At 32.9% G+C, this 25,178-nt stretch overlaps 1 protein-coding gene and 1 long non-coding RNA gene across 8 annotated transcripts in view; one reads left to right on the forward strand and one right to left on the reverse strand.

Moving 5' to 3' along the window:
• Positions 1 to 12,122, reverse strand: LOC118193657 (uncharacterized). 2 transcript variants are annotated; one of them, XR_004758972.2, is made up of 4 exons: positions 11,835 to 12,122; positions 8,815 to 9,136; positions 1,081 to 1,130; positions 1 to 995 (listed from the first exon to the last, which is right to left on the reverse strand). It is a non-coding gene; the product is annotated as an uncharacterized LOC118193657 (long non-coding RNA). The 2 variants fall into 2 exon arrangements; XR_004758971.2 differs by having other exon boundaries at positions 1 to 1,130; positions 11,835 to 12,090.
• A 63-nt stretch (positions 12,123 to 12,185) lies between these two features.
• Positions 12,186 to 25,178, forward strand: part of LOC118193656 (silk gland factor 1-like) — a 232,912-nt gene continuing 219,919 nt past the window's right edge. For 3 of the 6 annotated variants that reach the window (XR_015039042.1, XM_085809385.1, XM_085809384.1), the window contains exon 1: positions 12,186 to 14,103. Coding sequence is in view for 4 of the 6 variants with exons in the window: in XM_085809385.1 (XP_085665511.1) it covers positions 12,679 to 14,103 (1,425 nt within the window). In the remaining 2 variants the exon portion in view is untranslated. The remainder of the gene's footprint in view (positions 14,104 to 25,178) is intronic. The other 3 variants (XR_015039043.1, XM_085809383.1, XM_085809382.1) reach the window with 1 other exon arrangement.

Raw genomic sequence — 25,178 nt, forward strand, 5'->3', positions numbered from 1 at the left:
TAGCCTTAAATAAAAATAGAGTTTTATGTAATTATTTTCGTTTAACGTTGAAGTTAATAAAACCTTTGAATAACATAACGTGAAAAATCCAACGCAAAATAAGACACAATCCGTAAAATAATAGCAAAATTGGTTGGCAGTATTTGGCTTGGTATATTTTGTGATGTGTTGTCAATACTTGAATTATGCAAAGTGAATGATATTCCATAACCTAAGATTTTCTTATACTACTCGGACACTGGACAATGTCAAGCCGTGAAGGGGAGCAATGTTTTTTTTGCCAGTCATGATGCTACATTATACTTAATATAAATTACAAATATGTAAACGTATAACAGATGAAATTTAATGGGCTAAATCTGCTTGATAGGAAACGATTAAGCTACGATAAACCTGCTAGGATGGTTGATGGGTATAACAGTGTGTGCTTTTCGACTGTTGCTCATGAACTAGTATTTGCATACTAAATAATTTCATGTACTCAGTTCATTAAAATAAAAAGAATTTGTCTTTACAGAAGGTTTCTTCGAGAAAATTGCGTATGATCAGATATTTTCGTTTTCGTTTTTTAATAAATGTTTTTCATAAGGTGAGATGCATTGCCTTTTATATCGTTCTTTATTCTATAAAATTTAGAGAAGTGTTAATTGTCATATATATTAGGTTTCAGATTAATGTTTTCGTAAAAGTAAATTGAATACATTAACAAAGGCAAAAATTTACATCATTCACTGAGTTAAAACGTTTGTTTCTTTGCTCTGTTGCTATATTGTCCGGAGTACCAGAGCTATCAACATTATCGCAAAAGGTCTGTTCTTCGATGAAATTCTGAAACTGAGTGAAATATTTTGATAAAACAAAAATTCGTCGTTTTCCACGTTCTTTTCATGAAGAAATCTGTATACTCTTGGCGGTGACGGAAATGGAAAGGTGCCACAAGTTCAACCCTTCAGATTTAGAGCTTCCGGTTGCAGTGAAGAATGAGGTTTCATTTCCTGGAATGAAACTTTAGCAGTTGCGTTATCTTAAGTTTAAAAAATACCATATCCATAGTTTAAACTTCAATAAATTATTCATTACCGACAAAAACGATGGAAAATGAGTTTCTTCGAATACGCCGTCAGCATAGCCTGAAAAAGAAAAGAAATTTTAACTGCATTAAATACGTAAAACTACGCGTACCTGCATCGTGACTTCAGTACTCTTTAAAAAAACATTCGATAACAATTTAAGAGTTCCTTACAATTTACTTTTATGTCTCTCAGTTCATCAAGAATTTTGATATTTTGTTCTGAACGAGCATTAAAGAAATGAATATACGTGTTCGTTAACTATTAAGGGTAAAATAACTATTAAGTGTAAGTAATACAAGATCTATACAGCTTAATCAATATTTCAGTGTTATGAAATTTTAACAAACAATTTATATATTCTTAAATTAATTTCTGTTCTTTAGGTATTCAAGTCAAACTTATCAATTCACAACAGTGCTCGCATATTTAGAAATGTATTTAAGGATTCAGTTTCCTTCACTGTCTTAAAAGTGTAAATTCGGAACTGAATTTTTTAAGATCCATTTTAATTTAATCACTTTCTGCCAAACTGGAATTCAAAGTGAAAACTTAAGATCTAATTATGCTGTTAAAATAAAAGCGACTAGCAAATAAAAAGCTAACATTAGTTTTCACTGCAATAATTGTAACAGCTTAAAACGTGATAACAACTTGTCAGGCTAGTTTAAAATTTTTTAAAGATTTCTGATTTCTAAGTATAATATAATTAAATAGTATAAGACATGTTATCGCATGCAAACGTTATAAAGTAATTAAGTTATTAAAGACCATACCAACAATTGTTTTTACAACTAATAACTATTTATTAAAGAAAGCAAAAAGGAAATTTAAGGAGCACAGTAGAGCATTTTAGAATTGAATACAAAATTTGTATTTCTCAAACTCTGATTAGAATTTAGCCATAAATTAATGGATAAGATACTGGCATCAAAGTCGTTTGCACTTTTTTATTATTTCAAGAAATGGTATATCAATATATATGCAATTACATTTCATCATACAATTTATCGATTTGTCTTCTTTAGACATTGGATCAAAAAATTATATTTTTATTTTTTAAACAATATTCCAGTTCTTTGATATTAAAATTTCAAATCTTTACTGAAGTGAATATTTCTAAACTAAACATGTTATGCTTTTGCTTCTCATTTCTTCTAGTGAATATCATTTTTATTCATTGTTGCTGTTGCTAATGCTTCCTTGTCTGACGTATAGTCAGCCCAAACTCCTCGTGGCAAGGAGCGCAAGGTACGCCTGTCGTTGTCAACAGCCTTGAGCACCTTACAGGTGACAGTGCAATTTAGCTCCATGCTCCTCGTAACTTTCTCTGTCTGCTGGAACTGCCTCCGTTGACGACGGCCTGGCATTCTCTGCTATTATACGCGTCCTCTGAGATGAGAATAAATTTTCTACGATGATACCCTAACAGAAATAACGGCATGAAAATGGTACATTCTGCGTGTTACTTCCCTTATCTCTTCTTCACCTTGCGCTGGAGAGTTGCACATTTCACATCATTCGCATAACTCGGTGACGCACGTCTACCCTGAAATCTGCATAATTTTCCGACCACTCTTTCTTGCTGTTGCATTTTCGATGTCGGGTGATGTATATAATTTTTGGTAGCTCTGCAGATATTCTTTTAGATAATAAAGTAAAAATTCCTCAATGCTATGATATCAGTAAATCTGAATTCAGCTTATCACCCTAGTCTAGGAACCATCTCAGACTACGGAAACATCAGACTAAGAACCGTCTCAGACTCAGTATGCTATTTGATTTTCCTTTTCACTCTCTTGCATTGGTTTCTTATGAGTCATTGCATGAAAAATGCGATAATCTGTTAAAATTCCATGCCATCATCCTTCCTGCATTTCTTCATCCGCATTTCTGTGATAGCTTCATTTATGTTTTTAAGCACGTGAAACAATTTGAACAAGATTTTTCCTCTTTATTGGCAGAACTCTTCCTATTTTAAGATGTCACGAACTGGGATTAGCGGTTATGGAGTAACCTCTTTTTAACCTCATTCTAAGGCGTAATAATGAGCCTCACATCACCAAAAAATCACAAATTTCTTTCGAAAGTCATAAATGTTTCTTCTTCTTCAGTTTCAGGATATTTTTAGGAGATGTGCGGAAGATTATTAAAACGGATTATTCAAGCACGGATAATCGTAATTTCAATGTATATCCTTATGAGCAACAAAAGGAAAAATATTGTTTTTACTTGATGTTAAAAGTTTGCGCCTTCTAACCGGGATAGTTGTTAGCGATGGTGACTGCCATACCGAAAGGCCCGGATTTGAATCTCTGAGAAGGCATGGATGTTTGTAAATGTATAGTGTCCATGCGGCATAAGGGAACTCTAAATATGCGACGAGTCGAAAATCCTCTCGAGAGGTTGATGGCAGGGGAAGGGGCTGGGAGACCGCCGAACTATGTGTTCTCCATCAAAATTGGGGGTGGAACTGAGCGAAGTCTTACTGGCACCTGTATGGTGGTCAAAGCTTTTGCCAATGACATGAATACTATATCCAATGGATATCTTCGAGCAAGATATAATGAAAGTATGATAAGTGTTGATAAACTTGCTTTGCTCTACTTCACACTTCCACACCGACAGACTTCGGCATTGTTGGTTCTTCATGTTGTCTTAATCAACTGATGAGTGATCATCTCATCCTGTAGAATGAATACATTTAAGCGATCGAAAAGTCTAGACAATAGTCAAGGAACTAGGCTTATCAACCAGACCCCACTGATATAGCCGATAGCATAATAAGTGTTGTGAACTGAAGTGAAATGCAGCTGGTTTAGTATGACGTCCGCTTTTAGAATGTATAAGAGTAAAAAAGTTAGTCTTCAGCTGAGTAGGATGTTGTGTTTGTCCTTGTATGTTTTATGGGCTTTCAAATAAAGTGTTTCATGTTTTCGGAATAACGCCTGTCTTTCTGGAATTTACAACACTCTGCATCGGGTAGATGCGAACCCAAGAAATTGTTCTAGCTTTCCGTTCTCAACAGTAAGAAACCTTTAAGTGCTGATACGTTGCTTAGATTACAGAAGCCGAAACTTCATTCTCCAAGCCTAACCGAGTAACAGTGCTTTAGACCACGTCAAGAGATTCTGCATCTGATTTGGACTCAAATCAAATAAAGAAACAAAATCTAACCTTGACTTTTTAATATGGTAGGCGGTCGAAAAGCATTAACCTAGACAAGAGTCAGAGAATCAGATTTATCAACTGGGCAACGGAGTTCACTACTGATAGAAACAACAAGCAGAAGTAGGTGTATGTCAAGTGAACACAGGCGATATGGAATAGTCCCAGAAGCTGTGAAAATGTCTTTAAGTAATGCAAAAATATGGTTTACTGATACGAGTGAAAATGGTCGCTAGGACGTCATTCTTTTAAGCCACAATACTTACCCTTTTGTGCAGTTTCAGCCAAAAGATGGTGGTCTTTTGTAACAGGACACAAGTCCATAATTCGATATCCTAGTAGCAGCTAGGACATGGCTGGATGGCATGGAAAGCCTAATTTTCCCCTGTCGAGCTCAGGATTTCCAAAAACTTACCTTTTCTTTCTGTGTGTTGTGACTTATCTCACTTGTCTGACAGTAACATCAGGACAAGCCCACGTAATTCCTCGGGGCAAGGGATGCAAGATTGCGCCTGTCAATAGCCTTGAGCACTATACAGGTGACAGTAGGACTTTGCTGAGTTCCATTCCCAGTTGTGATGGAGAGCACCCCGAAGGTACGGGTCCGAGGGTCTCCCACCCCTCTTTCCCTACCATTAAACTCTCGAGAGCACTTTTGACTCGCCGCATATTTAGAGTAGTCCCATGCCGCACGGACACTATACATGTACAAACCTTCACCGGGATTCGAGCCCGGGCCCTTCTGTACCGCAATAGGCTTCCCTAACGCTATATACCGTCTGGGCGAACCTCTTCATTACACCGTCTGAATGAATGCATTTAAACAAGCTATCTAAGTGACCTACTACCGCCCAGAAAAGTTAGTATTAGTATATGATATCATTTGGGTGTAATGAATTATACTGTATGGCGTTTTCAGATAGACTGAACGGTTCAATATATAATCAACGTTTGGTTGTAGACTAATGGACCAGCTAAAAAATGAATCGAATAAGAGACTCTTATATTGACTAACTACGACTAACTAACTACTCTTATATTAACTAACTTTCTTTATATTGAATAACTACGAAGAAAATTCCAAGTATTTTTCCATTTTATTCCTTGTCTATTAAAGTTGCATGTTCCCCAATGCAAAAAAAACTGATTGCAAAAATTATCGAAATTGCAGGATTTAATTTACTTCACCGGAAGAAAAGTGTGGCTTTTAAGACTCATATAACATTACCTTTTACTAAACGTAAAATATTGAATTTCAGCATTTTTGCAAGTGATAATTTGAAAGCAATTTATGTAAATAGATTTTTTTACCGAATACTGGTGTTACACCAGTTCTCCTCGTGTCTGTCTTCCTTTTCTCGAAACCCTAGAATAACATTCTTGTGCATAGCTGCATTGAATACAACCCACCCTCTTCGCAATATATATATATATATATATATATATATTGCGAAGGAGCTATATATATATATACAGCTATAAGGATATATATATAGCTATAAGGAGCTATATATATATATATATATAGCTCCTTATAGCTTGTTAATTCAGTAAACCATTGTTGAAATTGCATTCGGAAAATTGGCATGCATAGTCGTCTATAACTATACTTAAAAACCACCCTAAAAATATTTTCATATTTTCTGCAGCAATTTTGACGTATATCAAGGATTTTATTTTGTTTCTCTAATTTTGCCATGGAAAATATTTTTGACATTAGCTGCGAAGCCTGTGTAAGATTATTATATTTTTGCTAAAAGGTATTGTGAAAAAGCTCTCAATACTGTGAAATGCCTACCTTACTACAATCATTCTTTAAATCCAAGGATCTATGACCATGCATCCGTTCAAGAGACACTTAGATGTAAAAACTTTTTGAAGTACTCTATATGTACTAGTATATGTTTTACAGGTTATCGTGCTAAGCCATGTGGCTTTAATTTTCTGACTTAAAGAGTAACCGCATTTAACTGGCAACATTTTCTGATATTGATTTACCCGAATGTGCCTGAATGCAATTAATAACGTTAATTTCAGTTCGCAACTTAAACCTATACGAGTGGAACAGTTATGGATGTCATCGACAAATATTTCATTCATTTGATGATAAACCGTAAGAAACTTGCGTGTGTACTGTCATAATTTAAAATTAATTTCAGTTTATTTTTTTAATGTTTTTACTTAACGTAATCTACACTTAATTCTTCTAATTTAATGTATTCATAAATTTCATTCGCGATCTTCTTTCCTTTGTCATGTGATCCTTGAAGATGTGAATTATAACGTAAACAAGGAGGAAAACTGCAGTTGTTCGTTTAGGAAGGGTCGGTAAATTGGGAGCTCTTAAAACAAATCTCGTTTCTTACTAACATTTCGTGTTTTCCAAACTGCTGTTGATAAGTCCTAAGCTAAACCATCAATAACATTTTAAATATATTTACGATTTGGCCTGAGAGTTATCAAATATTGATTTACTACAAATGTTTTATTAAAGGGTATAAGAGATAATCTCAACGCAGAAGTTTAAATATATAGACTCTGAGAATGCCCTTTTAAAATTTGCCCTCGTAAACAAATGATGTAATTTTTAGCCTTGAAACAACTAAGGCAAGATAAGAAAAACAATTAATATCTCTCTCAATCTGTTGTTAGAATGAGTGATTTGAAATGGGACACATTCAAGATATTTGCTCTAATTCTATTTTATAACAAGGACAGGCTATTCCAAGGAGGACGCATGACGCCATTTACTAATTATGAATCAGTGCCTTAGCAATTCTTCAACAATAGATAATTTGAAGGTCACATGACAATCAGCTGTCAAGGGTCAGTTAGATAGCCATTGAGGGTTTATTCACTGACTACAACGTTAATCTGAAGGTTTTAGTAGATACAGAATTCCCTTCCTGGTGAACAAACAAATTATTTCAGAGATATTCATCCTAGAATGCTTTTGCTCGTTAGTACTTTTTTTAAAAGCTTTAGATTTATTTGCGACACATTCTGACCGAAACTACAGTAATATAAGTGGAGCGGTATGAAAATTTGATTAAATACGTAGACTTCAGACTTTCACCCATTCTTTCAGACGTTTACTATCAGATAAATAAACAAGTTGGGTTTATTTCCTTATTTATTTAATATGGCGAAGTATACTTTGCCTAAAGACAGGGCTGTCTTATTGGAAAACTTTCTAAGGAATGTTACTTCATATTTATCTTATACATAAGGAAAACCTCGAAAACCCTGTTTCATCAAGATTTGGTTCTGTGTCGAACTACCGGTTTCGCGCAAATTTAGTCCCGATTCATCTTCTTATAATGTATTTCTCCCGCCTTCTTCGCATGTCTTCGTGGTGTAGTGGTCAGCACGCTCGACGCGTATTCGAGAGGTCCGTGGTTCGAGTCCCGGCGAGGTCATTGCTCGTTTTTCAATTCTGCTGCTTTAAAAATACCTAATATCTCTACAGTGGCGCCCGAACTAAAAAAGGTGTTGGATGATAATTCTCCATCACTAGGGGTTGGCAATTACGTCCCCTAATGCTCAGTCACCCTTTAAAAGGGGAAGTATATAAGGTATTTCTCCCGCCTTTTTGGCATGCGTTCGTGGTGTAGTGGTCAGCACGCTCGACCGCGTACTCGAGAGGTCATTGCTCATTTTTCATCTCTCCTGCTTAAAAAAAAAAAAGAAAGGAAACCTAATGTTTCTACACTCTGTTTAAAAATCAAGCCGGTTTAGGGCAGATTTAGTCCAGATTCATCATCTGTTCAAAATCATGCCGACTCATCATTGCTGGCGTTTCCCATCCATCCCCCCTCCCCTCATTTTATCTCTTTTCCAAAAGTCATTTTCTGAGACAACGAGTGGCCACTTTTTCGAATTCAAACGGCTTAAGAAAGGTAGGCGTTGTTGTTTTTATCTGGCTTAGTTTTCGATTTCTAATATTTAATAATCATTTCCTCCGGCAATCTATTTTACTCGGCCATTGGTCTTGGACACTTGGCCATTGGTAATTTCATAGATGTTAGATGTCAAGCAGGTCGCATCTTAAGGTTTTTGTAGTTGACTGATTATTTAAAAAAAAAAAAAAAGAGTTTATCTACTTCAAAAAAAAAAAAAAAAAAAAAAAAAAATTACTTCGTGGAGGACATTTCTGAATGCAGACTGGCTCCTATTTAACATTACACATGCCATAAAATTCTCCTGCATTCATCCGGTAAAGCCTACTATATAAAACGTGTACTGATTAGGGACACTCTTCGGTGCACTTTGGTTTATTTGATTATGGCAAAGTTCGAGGGCTGTCTACCAAAGGCGAAGGGTGCCTTCATGGAGGACTTTCTAAGGTAAACTGGTTGGTATATGCGTTACATATGGGAAAAACCACGAAAACGACCATGCAGCCAGCCCGTTCTCCAGGATTCGAAAACGGACCGAACTACCAGTGTTTAGGGCCTTTACCGCTCGGCAGCTCAATGCACTTCTGTAAGACTGCTTTATAATCTAGAATTTATTAAGAATTTTTTAAAGTATTAATTGGCTAGTATTCACACTCCTGAAAATAAATCTAACTTACAGTTTTCGAACCTTCATGTCCTTGTGATCCACATGTTTTTAACTGCAATTTCTCACGATCCGCTAGAGTATAACTAATCTTGTTTAGATTATCTGGATACTGCGAAGAATACGAAGGCTCTTTGCCTAAGAGGAGGTATGCCTTCACGTAGGACTTATTAAGACAAACTACCTAGTACTCATATTACGCGCAAGAAAAACTCCCAAAACCAACCATAGAGCCAGCCCGTTCTTCTGGGATCGAACTCAGGTCGAACGCGCAGTGCTCAGCAGTTCTCAGTACTCGTCTTCTAGGCATTCTGTGAGGAAAGAAACGGAGCTTCCTAGAAGAAAACATTGCATTAATGAAATAACATATATAATTATTAATTTTTTATTAATAGTTATAAATTAATTCACAACTAAGCAATAAGTAAAAAGTGACTACAAACTTTTTTGCAATTCCCACTTTGAAAACCGTTATTCTAACATGTATAAACATAAAATTAAACGAAGGCCTTTAAGTTACGAAATTATTTCTGAATTATTATTATTGCTGTTTTGATTTGATTTAATTTAATTTAATTCTTTTGCGTCTGATACAATATTTGTTACTCTTATAAAGTCCTCCATAAGAACATACCATAGGTAGATAGCCCTCAACTTTGCTTTGCCAAATTGATTAAACAAACAAACTCGATAAAAGCATGTGATAATAAGGCATTTGGTAAATAATTACAAGAAAGTTCTCAAGTGTTGATTACGTATTAAAAAAAAAAACGGTTGTTAACGTTGGGGATTCTCATAATGCATTCAGAAGTTCAAATATATTGACAATTGAAACTTCAACGCTTTTAACTGCGTGAGAAATGAGCCGAAAGAAATTTATTAACAATAACATTTTCTCAAAATTATTGATGACTTATGTTTTGCAACAAACTTTATTAAATTCGACAGCATGCCATTAAATAAAAAAAGCTATGAAACTCTAATAAAATTTATAAGAAATAAATATTTAAAACAAAATAAAATAAAATATATGCAAGGAAACTGCTAAAATCTAGCGAAGCAAAATATTTAATAACACAATAAATAAAAATTTCAATTGTACATTGTAAGTAAAACATTGAATACAAACTGCACCGAAATCGTGTTTATCTAGATGTAAAGATTACCAGTTTTGACTTTTAATAGAATGTATACTGTGGGCAGTTACTTCTAAATAATTACAACTCAGATAGAGCATCTGAGTTGCAATTATTTAGGAGTAACTGCCCACAGTAGATGTTTTAGGATGGGGGTCACATTTTCAACTTCTCCGTGTTTCTAAATTGGTGTGTATTGGTGTATTGGGAATACGGCAAAGCACATTAGGGCTATCTGCCTAGGGTAAGGGATGCCTTCGTAGAGGACTTTCTAAGGGAAACTGGTTCGTATACACGTTACACATGGGGAAAATCACGAAAACGCCCATGAGGCCAGCCCGTTCGCGGGATTCGAACCTCGGACCGAACTACCAGTGTTCAGCGATTTTACCGCTCGGCCGCTGGTGGGCCCGTGTTTCTAAAAATTATTAGTATCACAACATTAACTTTTTATTTAATTTTATAAATTTAAATAAATTTCTTCGAATTTGGGAGTCTGAAATTATGTAACATGAAAGCTGTAAATAAATTTCTTCATAGTTAGTTATTTAGAAATTATGTAACGTGAAAGCTGATCTTAAAGTGGGGTTCGATATTCCACCCAGAATAAAGATACTTATTTTTCCGAAGAGAGTTTTTAAAAAATGATGTTTCTTTTAATTAAATATACTTTGTGAAAGCGTAGAATAATCCTATCAATGTAGCTTTATTAACTGAAGACCTTGCTATGCCACACAGTTAACTGTATTTTTTAACTAACTGGTTAGGGTTACTTGATTGGTAAATTAATTTCGTAACAGTGATTGCCGTATAGCAAAATTTATTTATTAATTTCTAATACATTAATTCTGGCTATCTTTAACGTCTGTGTGCTAAGATAATTATGATAGACGTTACTATTATTTTAATACTTTTTGCAATGATATTTTGCTAAATCCATTATTCGAAATCAGTATTAAGCGTAGTGTTTTAATCTAAATTTATTGTTTGACTTAACGCAAAGGTTACACAAAAATACAATTTCCCACCATAAAAGAAAAATTTGGATGTACAATATAATACCTTGAAATTGATTTTGTTAAAAAAGTAAATATTAAATTATTTAAGCAATTGTTAAAATCCATAAAACGAAATTATTTTTATCTTCAGCAGGTCTAGAGAATTGATAATGCTAAAGCATAATGGCACAGATATCAAATTAATTTGATGATAATTTCATTTTCAGTGTTTTGATTAATTTTCTTAGATTTCTTTAGCTAAGTTCTTTAATACTTTGGACTGTCTGCGAAGCAACGACTCCGCAGGATTCCAGTCATATTCTCCTCATTCCAAGAGCCAGAATTATAGATTGCCTTTTAAAATAACAAGAGCTACTGTCTAATTTAATTCTTCATTTTGCGAACACGAACTATACTTAAACCATTTTTTATACCATTATCAGTTCAATTTAATACATTATTTATGTACTTATTTTTAATTTAATTTATTTATTTATGTAAAACAATCAAAAATATTACTTGGTAAATTGATTTGGTAAAAGAAATGCTAATTTTACAGATTTGAAATTAATGTTAATTTTTATTCAACGAAACTACTATAAACTATTACTCTATAATCTTAATATTTAATATGTAAAGTGATTCAGGTCGTATTCACAAAGGGAAAGAACGACGGGAGCACTTTGGAGTGTTTCTTTAAATTCTAATAACTTCACTACGACTAGTTAAAAAAGAAATTCTTCGCAGAATTTTAAGTGATCATTAATCAGGCGAGGGTCTTTTTTTCTTGCAACCACTACTTAACAAACCTCTTTATTCCTGTATATATATAAATTTAAAGATTAAATGCCTGACATTTTCCTTCAATACTGTAGAATGTAAATAAGAAATAAACTTACCTGATTCCGATTTCGTTTAAAGTTTAAATTGATGCTGTTTCATATTCAAATGTAAATTCAAACACCAGAGGGAAAAAATCCGCGCTCGAGTTTCCTATACAGCTGTAAGTAAATAAAGAACGCAAAATCAAAAAGCTCCCCACGCCCCTCCCTCAACCGAGAAGGAAAAAAAAAGCTCTATTTAGTTGAAAGCAGTAGTAGTTGGAAAGTTTAGAGCATCATATTGGACTCTAAGTGTGTGTTGTGTTGACTTCCGACTTGGTATAACAAGCCGATAATTAGGTGAACGCCTAATCGGGCTCTTTGGCTGCGAGAGAACGAACGAAGAGCATTGAGCTGTTATGAGAGGAATCAGATGGAAAGGAGAGCTCTTAACCCCGCCCCGGACGTGATCTAGGCGGGACCGGAGGCGGGAGACGATTGGGTGAGCGCCGCTTACGTCACGGTGATGGGGCAGGGCCGTGGATGTCGTTAGTGATCGGCAGGGCAGATCCGGAGGAGGATTTGCATGCAGAGGGGCGTAGTTCCAGTGCGGAGCTGTGCGAACTTGGGCTTTGTGTGCCTTTCCATATTTACCTAAGGCTGACACTCCACGCTCGGAGTTTAGCCGGAGCGCTTCCACGAGTGCTCAGGATTGGAAAAGTCACTCACTTTGCCTTAGCCAGCCGTTTGTAGCTTGAGTGTTTACACGGTCAGCGCACGTGGTCTCGACCCAGGCCGACGGGGTCAGCGGTCGGATCCGCGCTTTATGATTCGATTACTAATTTCAAGCCAAATGCCACGTGTTTCGTAATTTCGATTTTATCCATTTGTGTGGTGATTTTTAATACAAACTGCTTTCGTCATGATGCTTAGCCATAAGGGTTATCCGGACTCCAGTTGTAGCATGGGCACGATGCAACCCATGAGTGCCATGAGCAACAGTTACAGTATGAATAGTGCAACGGCATCATCCATGAGTATGGCGGGTATGAACTATTCACCGCAAAGTTTTGGCACCAATATGATGTCCGCATCGGCGATGGGAGGCATGGGTCCCACTGCTGGCATGGGCATGGGCGTCGGAGGCACTGCTGGAACGTGTATGTCTCCGACGATGACAGCCATGACCCCTCTGGGTGGCATGAACTCCCTCAATCAGAGTATGAACGGTATGACTTCACCGGCTTGCATGGGATCTATGACAGGCTTAGGAAGTATGAATGCACCTCTCGTAGCTGCTGCCGGGCGTGATTTCGGAGGCCATGGAGGAGCGGGGGATGGATCCGCAAGCGCAGCCACTGCAGCCTTACAAAGGGCCAGGGCAGATAAAACCTACCGTAGGAGTTATTCTCATGCTAAACCCCCGTATTCCTACATCTCTTTAATCACGATGGCGATCCAAAACAGTCCCAGCAAAATGCTGACTCTCAGCGAAATCTATCAGTTCATCATGGACTTATTTCCCTATTATAGGCAGAATCAGCAGCGCTGGCAGAACTCTATCCGTCATAGTCTCAGCTTCAACGACTGTTTTGTGAAAGTCCCAAGAACACCGGACAAACCCGGAAAGGGAAGTTTCTGGACTCTTCATCCCGACTCCGGTAATATGTTCGAGAACGGGTGCTATCTACGTAGGCAAAAGAGGTTCAAGTGCGAAAAGAAAGAAGCCGTCCGTCAGGCTACTAAAAGCTCCCAGAGCAGCAACAGCAGCCCGTCCCCAGCAGGCAAGGGAGGTAGTGACAGTAGAATGTCTCCGCATCCCCATCAGCAACAGCCGCATCACTTGCAACAACACCATCATGTTCAACGAGGCACTCCCAATAGTAGTCCTCATGCCATGAACCCTCAAGGGTATGGTGGTCACCAAATGACCCCACACCCAAGCAATTCACATTTAGTTGAGGCCTGCAAAGCTGAGGACCCATCTTGCTGCAGTCCCCCAATCAATGGTCAGAGTGTGCACCATGCGGCCCTGGAACATCAACTTGCGGCCATCCACCCGCGGAATTTCACCGAAGCTGCCGTCCTGCACCCCGGAATGCTGGCCGCAGGACAACTGAAAACAGATCCTCACTTCAATCCTTCTAATCATCCATTTTCCATCAACAATATCATTGCCAGCGAGAACAAAGCCGACATGAAACTGTACGACATGGTGCAGTATGGAGCGTACGCTCCCTTGTCCCCAGTAGGGCCGGCCGGACAGCACTCCTTGCCCAATGATGCCTCTTCGTACTACCACTCGTCGATATATTCTGTTCATCAGTCTACGACTTCGGGCATGTAGGTAATTAACTCAGTGGTTCTTCATTCATTATTTAAAATAATTACTGAATACTAAACAATGCTATAAATTAACTTTTCGTTTAAAAACTCATAGTTGATCTTAAAATATGTAAATTAATATTATATTTAATTGTAAATAACGTTTTCGTGCTTAACATAAGCATAATTTCTTGCAAGCTTCATAAAGATAATGAAATATTAAGAAATGTTTACATCACTTTGTAAGAATTAAATGTTGTAATTTTTTCAAAGCGTAATATTTAAAGAATACGAAAACTTTAATTTTCTAATTATACATACTGTTATTTCTTTGCTGCAAAAAAAAAAAAAAAAAAAAAAAAAAAAAAAGCTTTAAAAAAGTACTCTTTTTTCTTTATTTTGTAAATTGAAAATGTTTAATGATTACTGAAATAGCTTATCCATTAATAAATTCATAAATACTTATAAGCATTTTACATGTTTAATGCGTAATTTTTTAATTGTGTAATTGCTTTTTATATAGAAATTTTTGTTTCTGTTTGCTATCAGAATTCTTGCCAAAAAACATCAATTCAGTCAGTTAGCATAACTGAAATCTATTGATTTATTTGTTTTTGTTACTGTAAGATAAGTAATTTCTGATCTTGTAGATATGATTAAGGCGTTTTATATTAATTACTATTTTTAAAACACTTAAAGAATAATTATTTATTTTACTTGCATTTATTTCCAGTAAAATAATGCGGATTTGTCGACTAAAATGTCTGAATTTTACAATTTACCTTTTTTAATGAACGTTAAGTCTTTTCTTGGTGTTACACTGCTTTAATTGTATAAATGATTACATAAGCCGTTTTTAGAATAAAATGCGTTTTTAGCAGTACGTAACATTTGCTATTGTTATTTAATTTGATTAGATAATGTTGAAATTTAATTTTACCAGTGGCATTTTAACAACGCTATGCATTATTATCATGAGCAATCCCATATATTATTTTAGTGTACGTTTAAGAAACAACAATATATATTGTCACAATTTATTTAAGTGAAGAAATTTAGAATTTAAAGAACTAATTACTCTACTTTCTTTTTATTTCCTAAATGTTGGAACTGAAATGTGTAAAAGGTTTAAATCTATAATCATCTAACTTATGATAATTTATAATATCTTGTTACCCATTCTGAATAACCTTTGTTCATTTACATACTCAAAACGTTCTAAATCTTTTCTGTGGGCTCTGTTCAAATAATATGCCAGAGAACTGAAAATTTATAGCACTTAACATACCATGCCTTTGTAATCCCGGGCTTTAAGCATGAACATTCTTAAAATAAATAAACGACAGAAACAAAAATTTCAAAATAAATTTTTTGTTTTTTCAAAATGTACCTGATAAACTACAGAATTAAAAACCATCATTCGTAATATACACTGCAAATAACAAGTCGATATTTTAATTAGGAAATATTTGTTTTTCTTAAGTGTATTGCAGTTTAGAAATTCCATTTAACCTCTTACTAGATTTAAGGAAATCTTGTAAATACCTTTTTAAAAAAATGATCACAGATTTCAGATCTTTCGAATAGGCTTGAATTTTTAAAATGCTTAGTTCACACTTTTCAACTTAAAAAAAAAAAAAAAAAAAAAAAAAAAAAAAAAAAAAAACCTCGGAAAATGCTTTTTTTTTTTTTTCAGTTTTTACATTTGCAGCTGCAAATGATTACTATTTAAATTGTTACTCTGTTATATTTATTTATATGAAAGCAGTATTTACTAGAGAAGTTATTTCGCATTGATAACTTAATACTGGAATTAGCTTTGTTATTTTATTATTATTAACTTTAGAGAATAGCAGCCGATTACCTATATATGTTATAAACATTTTCTGAAAAATGAACGCAGTTTTATTGAGACATAATTCTTTATCTAAAACATTCGGTAATATTTTTTGAGAAATTGACCATGAAGTAAAAAAGTGTTATACAATATTTTCATAATTAAAGAGAATTGTTCTTGCTATTTTCTGAAACATTTTAAATCATTGTTTGGATATAATCGTATATATTTGAAAGCATATTGAGGAAATATATCATTATTTTCAAACAAGATTTTATTAATTTAAAATTTGTTTCAATAATAAAGCGGTATACTTTTCTTATTTGCAATGAATCTGCATCTTTCAGCAAAAGTGAGATGCAGAAATTTTCCATACTTGGATTGAAAGATACAGACTATTTGGGAATTAAAAATAATTAATACTTTGCAGTGAATCTGTAACATTCAGTATAGGTTCTATACTGAATGTTACAGACTACTAGGTATTCAGTATAGGCATTTCTAATTTGCAGTGAATCTGTAACATTCAGTATAGGTATAGACACAAATTTTCTCACCTTAAATACATGACTTCAAAAAAGAAGTAAGAAAGGAAAGGAAAAAAAATCAAAAGGCATTTCTTGAATTTAAATTATATAGCATTCATTTAAAACTGTTTAAGTAAGAAAATAGTCGATCCCCTTTACAATTCCTAATTGGGCCATCCATGTGAAAAGTACATAGTCAATTATTTTTGATTGCAACTCATAAACAAATTTCATTTTTTATTCTGTTAGAAGGAAAACTAAATTCAAAACAAAATCTGTTTACTTTCACATTCTTTGTTTCATTATACGTACCCACTAAACTATAAGTATTTATTTAAGAAAAGTCCGAAGAAAAAAGCCTGCTTTCGTAAAATGCACTCCGAAAATGTTCAATGCGTAATAGTTAGGGAATGATAATAGGTTAATTACAAGGGTTTGCTTAAACTAATATTTCAGTAAAATTGAAATAAAAATGCTTCACTCAGCATTTTACACTTGAACCATTTTAAGGCTCAAGAAAGATTTCCGAGGTATTAAATATTTGAGCATCAAGAAATTTTTATTTCAGTAAAATATTTTTTATTGTTGCTTTATTCCTTTAATTTTATAACTGTTAACACAAAATTATTAATTAAGTTTCAACAAGTTGAACAAATTTAGTTACTAAAGTCAGAACTTAAATATTCGGAAAGCAAATTCACTAACTACACAAGTTTGAAAACATTTATCTTAAGCTCTCAATCTTAAACAAATTTACTGACAATTCTGTTATATAAATTAGTGAAAAGCTTCTCATTAAAATATTTAATATACTACTTTTGATACGCATAATCTTTAAAGCCGAAAATTATATAACTTGGACCTCGATTTGTATAAGTTAAGAAACTGATTTCAAAACAAATACTTTTAACGCTGGGAGAAAATTATGTAATAAAGCATAGCAATAGAAATTCATTACAAAAAACTTAAAACATGTCCTTAATTAAAATCGAAAATTTTTGCAACGTCTTCAGAGTGGCTTTCAAGACCACTAACCATTTAAATGTTGATTTTTATCAACAGACTAGTCTAACTGATGTAAAAAATAAACAGTCAGATACTAAGATTACAAAAGGCGCCTAAGATTGTTGTGATTTCATTATCAATTGCTGATTACACAGAAGACAAAGGAAACACGGAAGTGTTAAAATATCTGTCAACTTTATCAAAATTAAATATTGTACTACTTTTTATTTATTTATTATTTTATTTACTTTTGCTTCTGAAAATTTTAAAGTCTGTAAATTGGTTTTGTGTCGAATTTCATGTAGATTAAGTTTTAGTCCATAAAATACATAAAGCAGTTATACTTCATGCATTTATAGACCAAAAAATCTGTGTTTAACAGATGTATTTTGTGAAGTAAACTTGCTTGTTATTATATGAAAGCTTTTTTTTATTAATTTATTCTCGGATTATACTTAAAATTTAGCTCTTTTATTGCTTCTGTTTCTTTTAACTCTCTCTTCTTTTAATTCTTTTAATACTCTCTTTTGCACAATTTTTAATCAGTGAATTTTACAGTTTTTATCTAGAATTTCATGTTCCGTAATGTAAATTAATGGCTTAGTGTAATCAGTTTTTGAAGGTGGGTTTTGGCTTACTTGACACAGTAATTATATATTAAAATCAGGCGATGATTGTAAACTAGAAATTTTTCTGCACTACATACATACGCATGTTGTCGACATTTCTGAAGAAAAAAAAAGTAATTTCAAAACTAACTTTTTCTTTTAAATGTATTCTGACGATAGTGTAATATGGACTTTCTCTAAGCATATTTTGTTTCATTAGTCATAATAAATGGAAGTCATCCTAAAAAGTTAAAAACAACGTTATACTTAACCAATCTTAAAGAGTAAACGATAATCATTCCCTATAGTTAAATGGATTAATTTATCTGGATAAATTAAAACTTAAAAAGAGGTATAAAGAAACTTAATAAGAGGCAAAAATTAAAAACATTTTTTTTTTTTTTTTTTTTTTTTTTTTTTTTTTTTTTTTTTTACCCGTCCTGCGTTATAGCTGCAGGATTGAAGTAAAATAAACTTAAAGCATCTACAGTAAAAGTAAATTGGAACTGCATCCTTGTATAAGAGGTTTGACACAATATCTAAACAATTAAGTTAAACCTCTTATACAAGGATGCAATTATTAATATTGAGGAATTGCCTTGCTTTGACTCCAGTTTACTTTTACTGTAGATGCTTTAAGCTTATATAAATATATATATATTGGTACAAAAAACGATTTTAAAGAGATGAAAAAATGTTCCGAGTTGCGTCAGTTTTTTTACCTATCTTTTATGTAAGTTGTATTTTCTTATTTTTCACTTTCTCAAATGCTGGTTTCAAACTCATTTGATGTAAATGAGGCGTTAGCGATGTGATACATACAGCTCCAAGCATTCAACAAATAAGTATTTACGCTGTGTTGTACTTCTTTCGATTCAACGTTTTATCGTTTCACTGAAGAAATAAAAGCTACAGTAACGACTGCAAAAGTACTCTCTTCCCTTAAGAGAAAACTCTGGGCTAATCAAAAGCTGGTTTGAAATGCTGTTAGAATGTCAACAAAGAAAGGAAAAAAAAAAAAAAACTTAGCAAAGGCTTTGAGAAAGAGCAACTTAGGTGGAAAATTTTTATTTATTTATTTATTTTACTTAATGCTTTTAATTTCTACATTTAAGAGTTCGTTTTTCTCATGTATTTCTCTTCGAATATATGTTGAAGAAGAGAAGCGAGAATGTTGTGAAATATTCCTTTTCACTTTCGATCGTTTTCATACATATCTATCTAAAGAAATAAATTAAGAAATTCAGTTATTTTACCTATCTTTACATATGTAATCTTAGTTTTTCTTTCATTCGCAATTTTGATCAAGATTAATTGTGGATAAGCTGAATAAGATTCATTATCTCGAAATTTTCGGCTGCTTTTACATAAATTTCTTCAGTCTTGAAGTATTATTTGCGATTTATATTAAGTTTCTACATATTATATTTTAATTATCTTGCTTTAGCTTTAATTAGAAAATAAACCAATATTTACGTTCAATGATTCGAAGGAAGATAGAATTTTTTAAAAAAATATGTATAGTTTACTATGATTTTAACATTGTTTCGCTAGAATTATGGTTAATATGACATATTCATGGCTTAGCCCTTTGATAATTACGCATATTCAAAGTTTGTCTCTATTCATTTGAACTTTTTTTTCATACTTGGAAGATATAGTAGAATTAAGACCTCCCTAAGGAGATCGCATAGAGTCTCTTTGCTAGATGTTTCAGATCGTACTATCAAGTTCTGATTTGAAACTGAACAAGAAAATTATTATGTATAATCATTGTTAGTAAGCTTATTATCTCCGAGTTTCTTGACTACATATCTGCTGTTAAACTGAGCGTTTACCTGAGATCTTGAAAGTATGTAAGCATGATTGATAATTCAAACTAAGCAAATTACTTGAATTAGATATTAACATTTGTGAATACTATGGATCTTACGAATAATAATTTGCTTAATTAAGATTACACTCTTTCATTTGAATTTCACAGATATTATGAATATTATACGGAATCTCTTAAATGCGTACATTAGCTAACGCGTAACTCCTGTGCATCATTTTTACCGACATTTCTCTCTCTGGGATGACGGCATTTCGCAGCCACATTATTTATTACCTATCATTGTCCATGTAGCATAATTGTAATATTAGAAAAGTAACTAAAAGATTCTAACAATTCATAAAAACCAAAATATGATGTAACTTGAGAAGTTATTTATTGTACGCTCATTTATCTATAAAGATACGGAGACAGAAAAGTCATTTAATGTTTAGGAATTCTATGTAAAATTAATAATGAATTGAAATTAATTTGAGATCAGCTATTAACCTGTAAAATGCTTTAACTATTATTTTAATTTTAAATGCGAAAAGAAAATGATTCAGTATCTTAAATATTAACGAATTCACTTTACCTTCCAGAAAAGAGACTTTAATATGTTGGTTTTTTATTAGGTTATTTTAAACTGATATGAAACGAATAAAAATAGAATGGATAAAAGACCAGAATACTTATTAAATGAACAAAAGCAAAAACTTTTTTCTTTCAGCGAAAGTTTTGGCACTTATTTCATTGTCTTTCAATAGAATTTTGATTATCTTTATGCAAAAGAAGACTATGAGCTATTTCTTAAATTTATTGATATAAAATGTCTTGTTATTTTTTGTAACTAATATCTGTTATTTACAACCTCTAAACGCGTATTTAGTAGGCAATAGCTGTCTTAAATTTTTTTGTTTTGATTCCTAAAATTTCTAATATTTTTCATGTGTTTAAAATTTTCCACTTTCAGTTGACTTACATTCTCTTTATCTCATTCTTTTGTTTTATCTTTCTCTCTCTCTCTCTCTATATATATATATATATGCGTGTGGATGCGCATTCTTCCTTTTCTACATAATTAAATTCTAACTAATACATAATTAAATTCTAACTAATACATAATTAAATTCTAACTAATACATAATTAAATTCTAACTAATACATAATTAAATCTGTATTTATTTACTTGTGAGTTCCTTATATGCATATACCAGGGTTGGCCAAACTTCACATCAGTAAGAGCCGCACGTTTGAATTAAGGAATGTTCGAAAGCCGCATCTAGATTTTCTGAAAACCACAAGTTCATATTTACATCATTATAGAAGTAGTGAAGGAGGTTTTAAAATAAAGAAATCCCTGATAACTTTCTAAAAAGGGTCTAACCTAATTAATTACTTCTTTTTGGACACTGCATAGTGTTTTAGTTTACCATTTTTCATACATATATTTTATATACACGAGCCGCACAAATTGCCTGCGAGAGCCATATCAGGCTCGGGAGCCGCACATTGGCCACCCCTGGTATATGCATAAAAATCAAAAGAAATACAAATCAAGCAAACGCTGTACACATAGATTTTCGATATATCGAAATGAATGTGGAAATATAAAAATCAAAACTGTTGTTAACTTTTCTCTCTAAGATTCGCCCCCCCCAATCTGGTTCATGCAGTTTTAGCTTTTCGAAGTGCTTCTGTCTATTTGCCTGCATGTCGACTTGTCTGTCTTTCTCTCTCTCTATATATATATACATATACACTGGCACACATGTAAATATCTATATGTCTATAAGCAAGTCATTTTTCCTTTAGAAGACCTCCACGAAAGCATCCTTTTCTCTTATGCAGATAAAATCCGTGTGCTTTGCTGTGTTCGATTAAAAAAATATGCAGTATGACAATATACGTAATAAGAGCTTCAGTGTCATTATAATTTCTATGGATATCTATCCTTCTGTCTTATATATATAATTAACTAATTAAAGTAAAAAAGAAGAAACGATAAAAGACCTAATATATATACGTCTAATGAATATATTCAGTATTATGGTTATTATTCTTATAGAAAACATAAAATAACATCTTTTAGATCTAATGATATTTTGCAGTGATTTGAATAAAGGGAAGTAGAATCAGAGCTTTACTCTCTGCTGTAGAAAGAAGGTCTTACCTTTTGAATAAGGTGTGATGTTTACGTAAGTACATCACTTTATAAGCAACAAACTGTAAGAGCTTAGAACACAAAGCCCCGTATAATCTACACTTCCCTTGCTGCTGCGGAATCAATCTGGTAAACGTTGCGAAAAAAAATATCTTTTGCCCTAAATGTTAGTTTCAGATAATCGAAAACGCCCAAGTAAGATCAGGACATGTATTAAGTTATTCTTCAATTTTCGTTTTTGCATGTAAAATAAACAAAAGTTGCATTTCATTCTTTTCCATGAGCCACGTTTCTCAATAAAATTTTAAAATTCACGGAGTCCAGACTGTTTCCCTCCCCCTTTTCCGGCAGCAGTATGTAAATGTCTTGGTTGAAAAATATTCCACAAGGATGATGTTAGTATCAAAAGATGATGTATTCATAGAACATGGAATGATAACTATTTATTTTTTCAAAAGATGAAAGATTTTGCTTTGAAAGCTTTCGCAATTTTTTGCTTTTAATAGTTATCACCTTAATAAATACGTAAAATATCTCATCCTCAACACAAGAAAAAAATGAGGTATAATCACTTTGAAGACGCATTTAAATAAGCAAGAAATGCATTGAAATTCCTTTTGCGTAAGCTGCTGACATAAGAGAATAATATGATTCAAGCTTAAATTTATGAATGCATTCTAGACACCAGTCAATAGACACGACCATAAATGAAGTAGGCAAAAAGAGATTAGTAATTATTCAATTATTTAGGATACTAAAATTTTGAAAACTTATAAAATTTTTTGCAGTTTGGTTAATAAGCTATTTTCTCCTGAAATGTAGCATTTTTCAGGACTTATCATTGTCTTTGTAGGATACACATTAAAACAACAAGTGTAGCCTTTCCGAAACGTTCTGAATTCTGCAGGCAGTACATCGCATTACATACTTAAACGTAATAAATGCTGCTTTAATCATCTCTGATTACGTATTTTTTATTTATTGCATATACTCTATAGTTCCTGTTCTTAAAGTATCAGTATCTATTTTACAGTAATGTGTATATTATACATTTTAGTTTTATCATGTTCTTAAAGTATCTGTTATCCTGCTTTAGTTTTATCCTGTTCTTCAGTATCTGTTCAGGTCGATTAGTAGAAGTTAAGAAAAGTCAAGGTTTAAATCATTTTTCTTTTTCTTTTCACATTATGAAATGACATGATCGCTAGTTTTTAATCCATTTCAAGTTACAACTTGCGGTTTCATAAACTACTATATGCAGTTGGTTATTTATGAAACTTGAAAGGAATGTAATTAATCCTCTTTAATTAGAAAAAAGCAGTACTTAATAGATTAAAGCAATTTGTTTTTGATACTTTTGAAATGAAGAAAAGTAAATTATTTTTTAATTGCGGTTACATTTTTAGCTCGCAGCCTGACAGAATATTTGTAGATATGTATGTAATTTAAAATGCATGTAATTAAAGTCTTTTAAAGTCAAAGACATAATTGAAAAACAGCAATTAATATATTTAAGAAATGTTTTGTTCCAGCTTGTCTTAGCCTTGCCGATATACTTATTCTAAGGTTTTTAATTAAAGTTAGTGCCTAGCATTAAATAAAAAATATGATAAAGGGTCATCGAATAATGTAAAGGGTTAGCATGTATTTCACTGCTAAACGCATGATAATTTTCTTTTACCATTGCCTTAAGCGAAAATTTATTTGTTGAGCGCCATTAGTTTTTTTATTTGCTTTATTTTTCCAAGTATGAGTTATTCATTCTCTTTGGGTCTTGAAGTCAAATTGGCCTGGATAGTAAAATTCAAATATATTTTTTTTTCTGACCGAAGTGAATTTTACTCCAAAAGGATATGAATAAAACATTTTTGACTGAAGTGCTCCTCAAGACCATTCCTGAGTGGCAAACTCGAGTCCAATATGTCCACCTCCTCATTGCAAGGTTTCTCCTAATAGCGAATTAAGTTTAAGTTTGTAGGTAGTAGGTCAGTAGAGGTCGTCCGCATGATAGAAACCTCCGCAGATCTGAATGATTCGAATAAAATAATTTGACGAATGTATGTTATTCATATTTAAACAGATATAATCTGCCATATAGGAATGTGCCTGATATCTTAAATTTGCTCTAGCTAACATTACTTGTTACATAGCTTAATAAATGTTACTTAGAAAAGCATATAACTTTCTGAGACTGATATGAATGAAAGCGAATGATTCCCATCTGAACTGAAATAGGTTTGGTTTTGATATTTTCTTTGATAAAAATAACCTTCTGGTTGTATGTTTACATATTAGGATAGTCTAATTTCAGAAAAATATTATGAAGGTCCAATTCCAGATCCATTGCCGGTTCTTCTCGAAGAATAAAAAAGAAGACATAATTTTCATCTTGCCGTTCCACTTTCACTTCGCTTTTCAGGCTGTTTCAGAACTTGCAAACTTATTCAACTTTATTGATTGAAAATTTCTTACTTTTTCATTCCCTAGGAATGTATTTAACCTTTCTTGTCACTATCGTCAAAAGACAACCTGCTGCAGTTTATGTTTCGAACCACTTGTTTCAGTATTTTATACATTACTATTAATAATCATATCTGTACTCGGCTCTCATAGGCAGTTATAATAAACTACAACAGATAATACCGAAACGAAGTCACAAAACGTATATAGGATAAGAATAGAATAACGTTTATAGGATAAGTATATACAATCACGTATATAGGATAAGTATCACAAAACGTATATAGGATAAGTATCACAAAACGTATATAGGATAAGTATCAGGAAACATATATAGGATAAGTATCACAAAACGTATATAGGATAAGTATATAGAATAAGAATAGTGAATTTACAGATACTGAGCACCTCAAAATGATTACGCTAATTGAATACATATTAAATTATGTTACAAAATATTTCAAATCCATGGCTAATTTTTATGACTTATCCTAGATACCATTTATCAGTATTTATCAATACAGTGCAGACTAAAACTCTCCTTCACTCCGAAAAGTAGGACAGCGCAAGAAATGGAAGGACCAGATCGAAACTGCCAATGAATTTTTTGATTTTAACAAATACTTTAAGCAACATGTTATCGACAAATGCGGTCAATGACTGATTTCATTATTTACTTGCAG

This window comes from Stegodyphus dumicola, chromosome X2, assembly GCF_044657685.1.
Source record: "Stegodyphus dumicola isolate Sdum_Otavi_A_Nest chromosome X2, ASM4465768v1".
NCBI classification, from domain to species: Eukaryota; Metazoa; Arthropoda; class Arachnida; order Araneae; family Eresidae; genus Stegodyphus; species Stegodyphus dumicola.